The sequence below is a fragment of the Scyliorhinus torazame genome, chromosome 13 (genome assembly GCF_047496885.1).
Source record: "Scyliorhinus torazame isolate Kashiwa2021f chromosome 13, sScyTor2.1, whole genome shotgun sequence".
Taxonomy (NCBI): domain Eukaryota; kingdom Metazoa; phylum Chordata; class Chondrichthyes; order Carcharhiniformes; family Scyliorhinidae; genus Scyliorhinus; species Scyliorhinus torazame.
The window spans coordinates 225,641,665-225,656,948 of NC_092719.1; the positions used below are offsets into that span (position 1 = coordinate 225,641,665).

General features: G+C 48.0%; 1 protein-coding gene across 4 annotated transcripts in view; it reads left to right on the forward strand.

Annotated features, from left to right (window-relative positions):
* Positions 1-15,284, forward strand: part of usp19 (ubiquitin specific peptidase 19) — a 178,350-nt gene that overhangs the window by 106,246 nt on the left and 56,820 nt on the right. For all 4 annotated transcript variants that reach the window (XM_072473111.1, XM_072473109.1, XM_072473110.1 and 1 more), the window contains 3 exons: positions 3,008-3,109; positions 6,668-6,808; positions 7,935-8,050. In XM_072473111.1, the coding sequence (XP_072329212.1) occupies positions 3,008-3,109; positions 6,668-6,808; positions 7,935-8,050 (359 nt within the window). The remainder of the gene's footprint in view (positions 1-3,007; positions 3,110-6,667; positions 6,809-7,934; positions 8,051-15,284) is intronic.

Sequence of the window (15,284 nt, forward strand, 5' to 3'; positions counted from 1 at the left end):
CAAAATACAGCAAGACCTGGACAATATCCAGGCTTGTCAAGTGGCTGGTTACATTTGTGCCACACGAATGGCAAGCAATGATCATCTCCTACAAGAGAGGATCTAACCACCGCCCCTTCACATTCAATCACCATCGCTGAATCTCCCACAATCAACATTCTGGGGGTTACCGTTGATCAGAAACTGAACTGGACCCAGCCACATTAATACTGTGGCTACCAGAGCAGGTCAGAGGTTCGGAATCCTGCGGCGAGTAACTCACCTCCTGACCCCCCCCCCCCCCAAAGCCTGTCCACCATCTACAAGGCACAAGTCAGGAGTGTAATGGAATACTCTCCACTTGCCTGGATGAGTGCAGCTCCAACAACACTCAATAAGCTCGAAACAATCCAGTATGAAACCTTGATTGGCACCTCTTCCGCAAACATTCACTCCCTCCACCAGTGAAAACAGTGGCAACTGTGTGTACCATGTACCTGTAGAAACTGACCAAGGCTCCTTGCAAACCCACGACCGCTATCATCCAGAAGGACAAAGGTAGCGCACATGGGAACACCACCTCCTGGAGATTCTCCTCCAGGTCACTGACGATCCTTAGAAATATACCATCGTTCCTTCACATCGCTGGGTCAAAATCCTGGAGCTATCTCCCTAACAGCACTGTGGGTGTACCTACATCAGGACTATAGCGGTTCAAGAAGGCAGCCCAACACCACCACCTCAAGGGCATTTAGGGATGGGCAATATGTGATGGCATTGCCAGTGGTCCCCACATGCTGTAAGTGAATTTAAAAATTGCCTCAAGATACTCTGTTGTATCAAACCAGACATACCAGCAGGCATCAACTAGCACCCGAAATTGCACAGTAAGCTCAGCTCTGTCGAGTCTGCAGAGTTCTCCTTACTAACACCTGGGGGCTAATGCAAAAATTGGGAGAGTTGTCCCACAGAATAGTCAAGCAATAACCTAACATCTCCATCCTCACGGAATCACACCTAACAGACAATGTCCCAGGCACAATCCCCGTCCTGGGTCTGTCTTGTCTCATCGGCAGGGCACAATGGTATACAGTCATAAAGGAGTTGCCCAGGGAGTCCTCATCGACTCTGGACCCCATGAAGTCTCATGGCATCATGTCAAACATGGGCAAGGAAATCTCCTGCTGATTGCCATCTAGCCTCAGCTGATGACTCCATGTTGAACATCACTTGGAAGCCCTGAAGGTGAGAAGGGCACTGAATGTACTCAGGGACTTTAATGTCTGTCATTAAGAGTGGCTCTATGGCACCACATAACTCTGCCATCTCATTGAGTAAAGGACATAGCTCGACTGAATCTGAGGCAGGTGGTAACAAAACCAGAGGGGGAAAAACTACCTTTTATGTGAATTGTCTCAAACCAGTTGGCTCATGTCTCATTATATTTAACCCCCCCACCATCTGGCCTGGGCTTGTGATTCTATCAACTGTCCTGGCTTGAGACAATTCACTCCTCTTTAACCTGGAATTATCCCTCTCTCCAGTTGCACCGTCTGGACCTGTAAAGACTTAATTACCTGCAAAGACTCGCATTCAAAGTATAATCTTGCATCATTGTCTTTGGCTTTATTGTTGCGTTTGTGTAACCTACCTCTTCACTCACCTGAGGAAGGAGCTGCACTCTGAAAGCTAGTGATTCGAAACAAACTTGGACTTTAACCTGGTGTTGTAAGACTTCTTACTGTGTCTACTCCAATCCAATGCCGGCATCTCCACATCTTAATTTTCTTGGTTAACCGTGGTTGATTTATCCCCTTCCCAGAATTCTTCCTTGCTGGGATATATCTTTGTTGTGAGTCATGAATCAATTTCATCTAAGTCTGTCATTGCAGGGCAGCACGGTGGCGCAGTGGGTTAACCCTGCTGCCTCACAGTGCTGAGGTCCTAGGTTCGATCCCGGCTCTGGGTCACTGTCTGTGTGGAGTTTGCACATTATCCCTGTGTCTGCATGGGTTTCGCCCCCACAACACAAAGATGTGCAGAGTAGGTGGATTGGCCACGCTAAATTGCCCCTTAATTGGAAAAAAAAAATTGGGTACTCTTTAAAAAAAAAAAAAAAAATTTTTTTAAGTCTGTCATTGCTGATCAACTGTCTTTCCTGCTAAACTCCTTTCCCAGTCCATTCCAGCCAATCATGCCCTCATTCCTTTATAATCTTGTTTAAATTTAGTACAGTTGTTTCTGACCCAAATCTCTCACTCTTAAACTGAATGCTAAATTCTCCAATATTATGATCACTGTTTCCTGGGGGATCTTTTACTTGGATTGTTTATTAAACCTGCCTCATTGCACATTACCAGATCCAGAATATCCTGATCACCAGCTGAATCCACAACTTTGTGTTCTAGAAAACTGTTCTGAATACTCTTATTATTTCTTCCTCATGGCTACCTCTGCCAATTTGATTTTCCCAAACTGCACAAAGAGTGAAGTCACCCATGATTAATGTACTGCCTTTGGTACATGCCCTCATTATCTCCTGATTTATTCTCCATTCTACGGTATGGCTACTGTTAGGGGGGCCTATCGACCATTCGCACCAGTGTCATCTTACCCTTGTTATTCTTTACCTCCTCCCATATTGATTCTACATCATCCGATCCACCATCATTTCTTACTGTTGTGCTTATTCCATTTCGCACTAACACAGCTACCCCACCACCCTCTCCCTCCTGCCTGTCCTTATGAAAAGTCACAAACCCCTGAATAGTTAGTTCCCAGCTTTGATCTCTGTAATGGCGATAAGATCAGACCCATTAATCACATGCCGTTCATTTACTTTGTACTGAATACCATGTTCATTTAAGGAAAGAGCCATTAATTTTGCCTTGTTACCAGTTTTTAACCTTTTTGACCCTATTTGTTGCTTTTTTTAATATTCCTGTGACGCGCTATGGGGCATTTTAAAGTATGTTCTATAAGTATGAGTTGACAAATGAATTGCTGCTGCCTTCTTTCCTGCTGCCAGATCTTAGTGAGTGTCAGTAAGGAGAACGCAAGGGCCAGCGACGTCCTCGATGCTATCTCCCGGAATATGAAGGTTAAAGCTGAAGCACTGCGAATGGCCGAGGTAAGCCCCTCAATCTGAGCACTGGTGCCATTGCTTCATAACACAGAGTGTGGGCAGCTGGATAGGACATGGATTTCACCAAGCTTCAAATACAACCCTGAGTACAGAGCTGCCAACCCACTAGGATTCTCCTGGGGTCCCCAGAAATAAAAGATTAATTTCCAGGATGTACCTGTGTGCAATATATCAGAAAGACTCATTTAAAAATTCTCCTTGGTTGTTGAATTTGGCAGTCGGAGGGAGGTGGGAATGACTGGCAGAAAGTCTTGCCATGAAACGGAATAAAATATGTCTAATCAGAGTGGGAACACCAATTGAGAAATGGGGTAAAAGTCCAAATGAAATTACTTTAAGAAATGTCCTCTAGCTAGAGAGCATACAGGAGAACATAGTACTGCATTTACCATCTGACTAATGCCACAGGGTAGAAGGGAACAACTGATACCATTGGGACACTCTGCTAAGGTCAAGGCTGACACACTGGAAGACAAAGTGGAGTTTTATTCAATACCTAACCTCTGCTGTGCCTGTCCTGGGAGTGTTTGATGGGGACAGTGTAGAGGGAGCTTTACTCTGTATCTAACCCCGTGCTGTACCTGTCCTGGCAGTGTTTGATGGGGACAGTGTAGAGGGAGCTTTACTCTGTATCTAACCCCGTGCTGTACCTGTCCTGGGTGTGTTTGATGGGGACAGTGTAGAGGGAGCTTTACTCTGTATCTAACCCCGTGCTGTACCTGTCCTGGCAGTGTTTGATGGGGACAGTGTAGGGGGAGCTTTGCTCTGTATCTAACCCCGTGTTGTACCTGTCCTGGGAGTGTTTGATGGGGACAGTGTAGAGGGAGCTTTACTCTGTATCTAACCCCGTGCTGTACCTGTCCTGGGAGTGTTTGATGGGGACAGTGTAGGGGGAGCTTTGCTCTGTATCTAACCCCGTGTTGTACCTGTCCTGGGAGTGTTTGATGGGGACAATGTAGAGGGAGCTTTAGTCTGTATCTAATCCCGTGCTGTACCGGTCCTGGGAGTATTTGATTGGGACAGTGTAGAGGGAGATTTACCATGAGCTTTTCTCTGGGAGTCTACCTCTGTTTCGTAAACTCTAAAAATGTTTGAGGGTTAAACACTGGCTGACTAAATTGGGGCCAACATAACAAACTGAATTTGATTCCTGAAATTGTTTTTGCAAAAGTGGAGGTACTGATACTGTGGCTCAATGGAATTCACTCACCAGCCTTTCACTGTCACCCTGCTAATGTTTTGCTCAAGTGCTAATCAACTTTGCTTTTGAAATCTAGGGCTGAATCTGTCTTTACACTCTGGTAATACATTCCAAACCGTAACCACGCACTGCATAAAATGGTTCCCCCCGCCCCCCAGGTTTCCTTTTGTTGTTTTGCCGATCATTTTGAATCCGTGTTCTTAGATCCTCAACCCTCCTCCAACGGAAACAGGTTTTGCTTATGGACCCTATGTAGACCCTTCCGAGTTTTGACTGCCTCTATCAGATCTCCTCTCAACTTCTCTAAGGAGGTGAATCCATGATACCTGCAATCATTTTGCAATTTTTTTTGCAGCCACAGAGGCCTTTCCCATCCTTTGGAAGTGGGTTTCCTCCAGGGGCCCTGGTTTCCCCCCACAGTCCGAAGATGTGCAGGTTAGGGGGACTGGCCATGCCAAATCCCCCGTCCGTGTTCAAAGATGTGCAGGTTCGGTGGGGGTCACAGGAATAGGGCGGGGGAGTGGGCTGAGGTTAGGGTGCTCTTTCCGAGGGTTGGTGCAGACTCGATGGGCCAAATGGCCTCCTTCTGCACTCTCGGGATTCTATACTGTGCCGGGAATTGGAAACAATACTTCCAGAGGTCACGTCAGTGGTTTATCAGGTTCTTCATAACTCTGCCCATATTCATCAAGCCCCAGGATCTTATATTTTATTTTAAGTCCTTTCTCAACCTGATACTTTCAACATTTGTGCAACCTGTTCCTAGATTCAACCAGGGGGTCCTGCTCCTAAAACATTGTCCAGTAACCCTAGGTTAGACAGTAAAACTGCCAGTGTTAGTCATACCAACATGCAAATTAGGAACAGAAGTAAGCCCAATTGGCCCTTTGAGCCTGTTCACATTTGATAAGCTTTTGGCTGATCTGATTGTGGTCTCGACTTTCCATCTATCCCCTATTATTTTAACTCTGTTAGTCGAGACTCGTCGAACTCCGCCTTCGAATATTCAATGACCCTGCCTCCACTGCTTGCTGGGGAAGAGAATTTCGCTGACACACAACCCTCCGAGAGAAAAATTATTCTATCTCCATTTTAAATGTGAGACCCCATATTTTTAAACTGAGTCCCCTAGTTCTGGGGTCTCTCACAAGTGGTCATCCACCCTGTTGAGTCTCCTCAGGATCTCATATGTTTCACTAAGATCACCTCTCAATCTTCTAACATCCAGTGGATACAGGCCCAACTCATAAGATAACCCCCTTCATACAATGAATTAACCAAGTTAACCTTTTCTGCACTGCTTCCACTTCAGTTATATTCTTTCTTAATTAAGCAGACCACAACTGTACACAGTACTCTAGATGTGGTCTTACCAGTGTCCTCTACAACTGTAGCAAGACAGTCCCCACTTTTATCTTCCATTCCCCTTGCTATAAATGGCATCATTCCATTTGCTAACTTTCCTTGATTCATTTACCAAGACACCCATATCCCTCTGCACAGTAGAGTTATTTTTTTAATGCATTCATGGAATGTCAGGTGTAGCTGACTAGTCCAGCATTTATTACCCATCCCATCATCCAGACAAGTGGAGAGTATTCTAACAGACTCCTGAATTTTGTCTTGTACTTCATTTCATTTTCATTTCACTTCATTTTCATTGTAGGTGGTGGACAGACTGGGAATTCAGAAGCTGAGTTATCGCCAACAGAATTCCCAGCCTCTGACTGCTCTTGTAACCATAGTATCTTACATGGCTAGACCAGTTCAGTGGTAACCCCTAGGATGTTAATCTTCAATGTCATGGGGCGATGGTTACATTCACTCTTGTCGGAGATGGTCATTGCCAGGCGTGAATGTTACTTGCCGCTTGTCAACCCAAGAAATATCTCTCCATTTAAATAATCTGCTGCTTTTCCATTCGTCCCGTGGGCATGTTCACATTTTCCCACATTGTACTCCATCTGCCATATTTCCGCCCACTCACTTAACCTGTCTCTGTCCCTTTGCAACCTCTCAATCTGCTCTTGGCATCCTACTCTCCTGCCTTTCTTTGTGTCATCAGCAAATTTAGCAACCAAACGTTTGGCCCCTTCATCCAAGTCATTAATATAGATTGTAAATATTTCAGGCCCCAACACTGATCGCCCATGAATCCAGTGATTCCAGCTTGGAACTTGTGCCGTTGTGGATATAGGCTGAGTAATGGTTTGACCTCGGTGAGATGCTCCATGTGACGAATAACCTACGAATCCTCACTCAGAATTAATGTTGTCTTTATAAAGAGTCCTGGATTGTGTACTGATTTCTGATCTCTTGACTTGTTCGATTTTCCCCTGTAGGTTGCAAGGAATAGGTTCCACCGGCTATTTATACCATCTCAGTCCCTGGATACCGTGTCCCCCAGTGACACACTTTTCTGCTTTGAGGTGCTGACGAAAGACCTTGCAAAAGAGAGGGTTCTTGAACTGCATGTACAACAGGTACTTTCTTCACTTCTTACTATTTGGTTCTGCCTTTAACACTGGCTAGTCAGCATTCGATGTCATGCCTGCAAATTCCTGCAGGTTTGTGCTTTACCAGACATTAGAATATAGAACATAGAACGATACTGCGCAGTACAGGCCCTTCGGCCCACGATGTTGCACCGAAACATTGCTCTCCCTCCCAGGGCAGCACCCTGGACTGTTGGCTGAGGGTCATTGCTCTCCCTCTCAGGGCAGCACCCTGGGCTGTTGGCCGAGGGTCATTGCTCTCCCTCTCAGGGCAGCACCCTGGGCTGCTGGCCGAGGGTCATTGCTCTCCCTCTCAGGGCAGCACCCTGGACTGTTGGCTGAGGGTCATTGCTCTCCCTCTCAGGGCAGCACCCTGGGCTGTTGGCCGAGGGTCATTGCTCTCCCTCTCAGGGCAGCACCCTGGGCTGCTGGCCGAGGGTCATTGCTCTCCCTCTCAGGGCAGCACCCTGGGCTGCTGGCCGAGGGTCATTGCTCTCCCTCTCAGGGCAGCACCCTGGACTGTTGGCTGAGGGTCATTGCTCTCCCTCCCAGGGCAGCACCCTGGGCTGCTGGCCGAGGGTCATTGCTTTCCCTCTCAGGGCAGCACCCTGGGCTGCTGGCCGAGGGTGACATTTAAGCAACTGCATATCGGCTGGCCATGGTCATGCTTCTTCCTGTCCTAGTGATCCAGAGGCTTAAACTAGCAACCAGGAGAACGAGAGTTCAAATCTCACTATGGCGTTTTTAGAACTCTTTTATATAAAAACCTGGCAACAGTAAAAACCACCATGAAATTGTTGGATTGTCATTAAAAAAAACCCAACTGATGTTCCTCGATGAAATAAACTTGCTGAGCTGTGTTGTATTAACTGGAACAAATTCAGTTTTCATTGTTGACGCCTTGTTAAAGACTACCAGGCTGATGTTGATGTGGTCTTATGACCGTGTTTAGTGACTGCTGAATATGATTGATCTTTTAATCTCACCTTGTAATGAGCTCTGAACACATTAGCTGACCTCCATTGCTGCTCTTATTACTTGTGACTTTTAATTGTGCATTGAATGTCTCTCCCAGCTGGTATGTACGTCTGACTTGCTGCCTCTCTGTCTGTAGCGGCTGTTAATCCCCAACATCCCGATCAACAAGTGTGCCGCATGTCAGAAACCACAGCAGCCCGATGAAAAGCTGCGGCGTTGCACCAGTTGCTACCGAGTCGCCTACTGCAACCAGTGAGTCTGCTCTTCAAATCCGCACACAATGTTGATATAAGCACCACGGTGGCCAATGACTTTTTCTCAATTTCATGTCTGCTCATTCCTCCCTGGTAGAATAGTGACAGTCGTGGCTGGATTCACTGGCTAATTAACAGTCTGAAAGCACGGTGTTATCTTTGTTTCGGTATCTTCGCACTTTTCCTTCAGAGAATAGTGCGGAGTAGTGGCAAGGTTGCAGGTTGATTAATAGTCGATCGGACCACTTTGTGAATGCTCCTTCCATGGCTGTGTCTGTCTTTATCTACCCCGGCCAATTGGGAAATTACTCCAATGTGGAGCCTGTACAATGAGGGGTGGACGGAGGCAGCCATGGCCACTGGACAAGAGTGTCCTCCGAGAATTCCAAGCCTGGAGCTGGGATTGAAGCCGGGACTATCATACTCTGAAATGGACATGCTGCCTTTGTTGACAGAAAGGACCCTGGTTTTGGGTGTTTGAATTCTATCCATTCCACTACAATCTCCACAACACGGATGAGGTGGAAATATTGGCCAACATCTCAACACAGAGTGCTGGAGGCAAACGAACAGAGTGCTGGAGGCAAACAGAGTGTATCTAAGTTTGGGTAAGGCTGAGTTCGGGTAAGAGGTGAGTGAGGGCTGTGTTTGTTTTTTGGAGTTTGGTGTTTGGGGTTGAGTTCTCCCCCCCCCCCCCCCCCCCCCCAAAAAAAAAATCCAATTAATTAAGTAAATTAATTAACTAGTTAAGGGAATTTGGTGCTCATCTTAAGGAGGTGCAGAGAAGCAGACCTGTGAAGGAGTCTTGGGAGCAATTACATCACAGCCAGCAGGTAAGTGATTGGCTTGTGACTGGTAAGGGATTTCTCTCTCTTTGACTTTCTCTTAGCTGTGTAGTGTAGTTCAAATTGAACTTCAGGTTTAAGTCATGGCAGGAGAGCTCAGACCCGTGTCATGCTCCTCTTGTGAGATGTGGCAAGTCAGGGATCCTTCTGGTGTCCCTGACTCCTTCATCTGCAAGAAGTGTGTCCAACTGCAGCTCCTGTTAGACCGCTTGACGGCTCTGGAGCTGCGGATGGACTCACTTTGGAGCATCCGCGATGCTGAGGAAGTTGTGGATAGCACATTCAGTGAGTTGGTCACACCGCAGATTAAAATTACTGAGGCAGATAGGGAATGGGTGACCAACAGACAGAGGAAGAGTAGGAAGGCAGTGCAGGGATCCCCTGCGGTCATCTCCCTCCAAAACAGATTTACCGTTTTGGAAACTGTTGGGGGAGATGGCTCACCAGGGGAAGGTGGCAGCAGCCAGGTTCATGGCACCGTGGCTAGCTCTGCTGCACAGAAGGGCGGGAAAAAGAGTGGCAGAGCTATAGTGATAGGGGATTCAATTGTAAGGGGAATAGAAAGGCGTTTCTGTGGTTGCAAACGAGAATCCAGGTTGGTATGTTGCCTCCCTGGTGCAAGGGTCAAGGATGTCTCGGAGCGGCTGCAGGGCATTCTGGAGGGGGAGGGTGAACAGCCAGCTGTCGTGGTGCATATAGGCACCAACGATATAGGTAAAAAAACGGGATGAGGTCCTACAAGCTGAATTTAGGGAGTTAGGAGTTAAACTAAAAAGTAGGACCTCAAGGGTAGTAATCCCAGGATTGCTACCAGTGCCACGTGATAGTCAGAGTAGGAATGACAGGATAGCTAGGATGAATACGTGGCTTGAGAGATGGTGCAAGAGGGAGGGTTTCAAATTCCTGGGACATTGGGACCGGTTCTGGGGGAGGTGGGACCTGTACAAATCGGACGGTCTGCACCTGGGTGGGACCGGAACCAATGTTCTCGGGGGTGTGTTTGCTAGTGCAGTTGGGGAGGGTTTAAACTAATGTGGCAGGGGGATGGGAACCGATGTAGGAAGTCAGTGGGGACAGAAACAAAAGGCAGGAAGGGAGAGTGTGTAAAGCATGACCTGAGAAAGCAGGGCAGAGAGCAAGGAAGGTCTACATTAAACTGCATTTATTTCAATGCAAGGGGCCTGACGGGCAAAGCGGATGAACTCAGGGCATGGACGGGCACATGGGACTGGGATATTATAGATATGACTGAAACATGGATAAGGGAGGGGCAGGACTGGCAGCTCAATGTTCCGGGGTACAGATGCTATAGAAAGGATAGAACAGGAGGTAAGAGAGGAGGGGAAGTGGCGTTTTTGATTCGGGAGAACATCACGGCAGTACTTAGAGGGGATATATCCGAGGGTTCGCCCACTGAGTCTATATGGGTGGAACTGAAAAATAAGAAGGGAGAGATCACCTTGGTAGGACTGTACTACAGGCCCCCAAATAGTCAGCGGGAAATAGAGGAGCAAATATGTAAGGAGATTACAGATAGCTGCAAGAATAATAGGGTGGTAGTAGTAGGGGACTTTAACTTTCCCAACATTGACTGGGACAGCCATAGCATTAGGGGCTTGGATGGAGGGAAATTTGTTGAGTGTATTCAGGAGGAATTTCTCATTCAGTATGTGGATGGACCGACTAGAGAGGGGGCAAAACTTGACCTCGTCTTGGGAAATAAGGACGGGCAAGTGACAGAAGTGCTAGTGAGAGATCACTTTGGGACAAGTGACCATAACTCCATTAGTTTTAAGATAGTTATGGAGAATGATAGGTCTGGCCCAAGAGTTAAAATTCTTAATTGGGGCAAGGCGAATTTTGATGGTATCAGACAGGAACTTGCAGAGGTAGATTGGGGGAGACTGTTGGCAGGCAAAGGGACGGCTGGTAAATGGGAGGCTTTTAAAAATGTGTTAACCAGGGTGCAGGGTAAGCACATTCCCTTTAGAGTGAAGGGTAAGGCTGGTAGAAGTAGGGAACCCTGGATGACTCGAGATATTGAGACTCTGGTCAAAAAGAAGGAGGCATATGACGTACATAAGCAACTGGGATCAAGTGGATCCCTTGAAGAGTATAGAGATTGTCGAAATAGAGTTAAGAGGGAAATCAGGAGGGCAAAAAGGGGACATGAAATTGCTTTGGCAAATAATGCAAGGGAGAATCCAAAGAGATTCTACAAATACATAAAGGGGAAAAGAGTAACTAGGGACAGAGTAGAGCCTCTTAAGGATCAACAAGGGCATCTATGTGCAGAGCCACAAGAGTTGGGTGAGATCCTGAATGAATATTTCTCATCGGTATTCACGGTGGAGAAAGGCATGGATGTTAGGAAACTAAGGGAAATAAATAGTGATGTCTTGAGAAGTGTGCATATTACAAAGGAGGAGGTGCTGGAAGTCTTAAAGCGCATCAAGGTAGATAAATCCCCGGGACGTGATGAAATGTATCCCAGGGTGTTGTGGGAGGCTAGGGAGGAAATTGCGGGTCCCCTAACCGAGATATTTGAATCATCGGCAGCCACAGGTGAGGTGCCTGAAGATTGGAGAGTGGCGAATGTTGTGCCCTTGTTTAAGAAGGGCAGCAGGGAAAAGCCTGGGAACTACAGACCGGTGAGCCTAACGTCTGTAGTAGGTAAGTTGCTAGAAGGTATTCTGAGAGACAGGATCTACAAGCATTTAGAGAGGCAAGGACTGATTCGGGGCAGTCAGCATGGCTTTGTGCGTGGAAAATCATGTCTCACAAATTTGATTGAGTTTTTTGAGGGGGTGACCAAGAAGGTAGATGAGGGCAGTGCAGTAAATGTTGTCTACATGGACTTTAGCAAAGCCTTTGACAAGGTACCGCATGGTAGGTTGTTGCAGAAGGTTGAAGCTCACGGGTTCCAGGGTGAGGTTGCCAATTGGATTCAAAATTGGCTGGACGACAGAAGGCAGAGGGTGGTTGTAGAGGGTTGTTTTTCAAACTGGAGGCCTGTGACCAGTGGTGTGCCTCAGGGATCGGTGCTGGGTCCACTGTTATTTGTGATTTATATTAATGATTTGGATGAGAATTTAGGAGGCATGGTTAGTAAGTTTGCAGATGACACCAAGATTGGTGGCACAGTGGATAGTGAAGAAGGTTATCTAGGATTGCAACGGGATCTTGATCAATTAGGCCAGTGGGCTGACGAATGGCAGATGGAGTTTAATTTAGATAAATGTGAGGTGATGCATTTTGGCAGATCGAATCAGGCCAGGACCTACTCAGTTAATGGTATGGCGTTGGGGAGAGTTATAGAACAAAGAGATCTAGGAGTACAGGTTCATAGCTCCTTGAAGGTGGAGTCGCAGGTGGACAGGGTGGTGAAGAAGGCATTCGGCATGCTTGGTTTCATTGGTCAGAACATTGAATACAGGAGTTGGGACGTCTTGTTGAAGTTGTACAAGACATTGGTACGGCCACACTTGGAATGCTGTGTGCAGTTCTGGTCACCCTATTATAGAAAGGATATTATTAAACTAGAAAGAGTGCAGAAAAGATTTACTAGGATGTTGCCGGGACTTGATGGTTTGAGTTATAAGGAGAGGCTGGATAGACTGGGACTTTTTTCCCTGGAGCGTAGGAGGCTTAGGGGTGATCTTATAGAGGTCTATAAAATAATGAGGGGCATAGATAAGGTAGATAGTCAACATCTTTTCCCAAAGGTAGGAGAGTCTAAAACTAGAGGGCATAGGTTTAAGGTGAGAGGGGAGAGATTCAGAAGGGCTCAGAGGGGCAATTTCTTCACTCAGAGGGTAGTGAGTGTCTGGAATGGGCTGCCAGAGGTAGTAGTGGAGGCGGGTACAATTGTGTCTTTTAAAAAACATTTAGATAGTTACATGGGTAAGATGGGTATAGAGGGTTATGGGCCAAGAGCGGGCAACTGGGACTAGCTTAATGGTTAAAAACTGGGCGGCATGGACTAGTTGGGCCGAAGGGCCTGTTTCCATGCTGTAAACTTCTATGATTCTATGATCTCAGGCATTCTTCCTGCTCTTCGAGTAGCACCAGGACTAGCATCTGCCTGAACAACTGGGATACCAGACAGGACCTTGGTTTAATGCTTGACCCCGATGATTGCAGCTCCCACAACACTGGAGTGTGCTCAAGTTCTAGAATGACATAAACTTCCTTCACATTCTTGCCCTGTGAGCATTGCCAGTGAGGCCAGCATTTATTACCCATATCTAGTTGCTCTATATCAGTTTGGTGCAACTTGCTAGCCTGAATCAACGGCAGTTAAGAGTAAATTGCTACAAGGACTTCCGGGTGCGGCTATGCAGAGCTAGGTCGCATATTCGGCAGCTCCTGCTTGGAACGGACCTTTGGGCTCTTTTACAGGGCCCCCACGGCATTTGTTTGACATTTCCCGGTGTGGGAAGAAGGCTGCAATATTCCCCCGACAGTGTCCCCCAGGAAGGGTATGTCTCTGGGTTGCCAGACACGGCAGAAACAGTAAAACATTTGGCTGCAACTGCAGGATAAACAGGGCCTCTTCCAGCATGCAGGCGGGGGAAGGGCAAGCTTAAAGCTGCAAGCTGACCTGAGGGCCTGTATCAAAGGTGAATTCTAGCAGCAGAGGGAACAACTGTGAAAAGACCTCATCAAGGCCACTGAAGGGACTTCCGGTTGCGGTGATGCCTAGCTAGCCGCACGCTTCGGCGGCTCCAGCTCCGACGGACCTTTGGGCTCTTTTAAAATTCCCCGTTGGGGCTCTTTCGACGACGCAACCCGGTGTGGGGTGTGTGAGAAGGGAGTCCCCCCCCAAACGAAGGAGGAAAAAACCGGCGGCGGCGGCTGCAGCGCGAGGAATCGTCGACCAAAGGGTCAGAAAGAGAGAAGTACAAGATGGCGGCGGAGAAAGCGCAGGCGACATGGGGGCCTGAGCAGGATGAAATTGTGAGACGGTGCGTGGAGATGCTGAAGAGGGAGGTGCTGACCCCGTTGCTACAGGCAATTGAGGGGCTCAAGGAGACATTAAAGACCCAGGAGACAGAGCTCCGCGTGGTGGAGCAGAAGATGACAGATATTGAGGACGAGATCCTGGGCCTGGCGGTTAAGACACAGACGCACGAGGCACTTCATAAGAAGTGTACTGAAAGGATCGAAGCCCTAGAAAATGGAGCGCGAAGGAAGAACCTTCGGATACTGGGTCTCCCTGAGGGTGTGGAAGGAGTGGACTGTGGAGCGTACGCAAGTACGATGCTGAGCTCACTGATGGGTGCTGAGGCCCCTACGGGCCCCTTGGAGGTGGAGTGGGCAAATCGGATTCCGGCGAGAAGACCAAAAGCGGGAGAACCACCCAGGGCGATAATCATGCGATTTTACCGCCTTAAGGATAGAGAAGAGGTCCTGAGATGGGCTAAAAAGGTGCGGAGTAGCAGATAGGAGAATGCAGTGGTACGAGTATACCAGGATTGGAGTGCGGAGGTGGCGAGAAGGAGGGCGCGCTTCAACCGAGCCAAAGAGGTGTTGCATAAAAGGAAGGTGAAGTAAGGGATGCTGCAGCCGGCAAGACTATGGGTCACGTATCAGGAGAGACACCATTATTTCGAGACGGCGGAGGAAGCATGGACCTTCATCAAAGAAGAGAAATTGGATCGGAACTGGGGGACTGATGCTGCAGGAAATGTTATTATTAATGTTATGGTTGAAGTTAATTGAGAAGTAAATTGGGAAGGGGGGAGACATTGAGGAAATGTGGGCGCCGGTGAGGGGGGAAAGACGGGACATAGTTGGAGAATGGGGAGGGGGAGGGGAAATGGAGCTGCGCCATAAGAGGCGGGTCAGGTAAAGGGATGTTCCCGCGCCAGAAAGAATAAGGCGGGAAGACAGGCGCAAGGCGGATGGGAGTTCCCCACACGGGGGGGTCGAGGAGTGAGCAGGAGTAGCCGGGGTCAGTTGAAGTCAGCTGACTTACGGATGTAATATGGGGGGAGCAATCATGCTAGAAAGAGATCTAGCTGGGAGGGGGGGAGGAAGGGGGAGGGGGGGGGGGGGGACAACTGGGTTGCTGCTGTGGAAATCCAAAAGGAAATGGCTAAAGAGTGGGTGGGCGGGGATGGTGTGCGACGCTGGGGCAGCGAGCGGGAGTGCGGAGGCGGGATATGGGACTGGCCTCGAGAAGGTAATGGCTAGTCGACACGGGAGGGGGGCAGGTAGCCCCCTAGTGAGGCTGATCACGTGGAACGTGAGAGGCCTGAACGGACCGATTAAAAAGGGCCCGAGTGCTCGCGCATTTGAAAGGACTAAGGGCAGACGTGGTTATGCTCCAAGAGACGCACCTAAAGGTGGCGGACCAAGTTAGGCTAAGGAAAGGATGGGTGG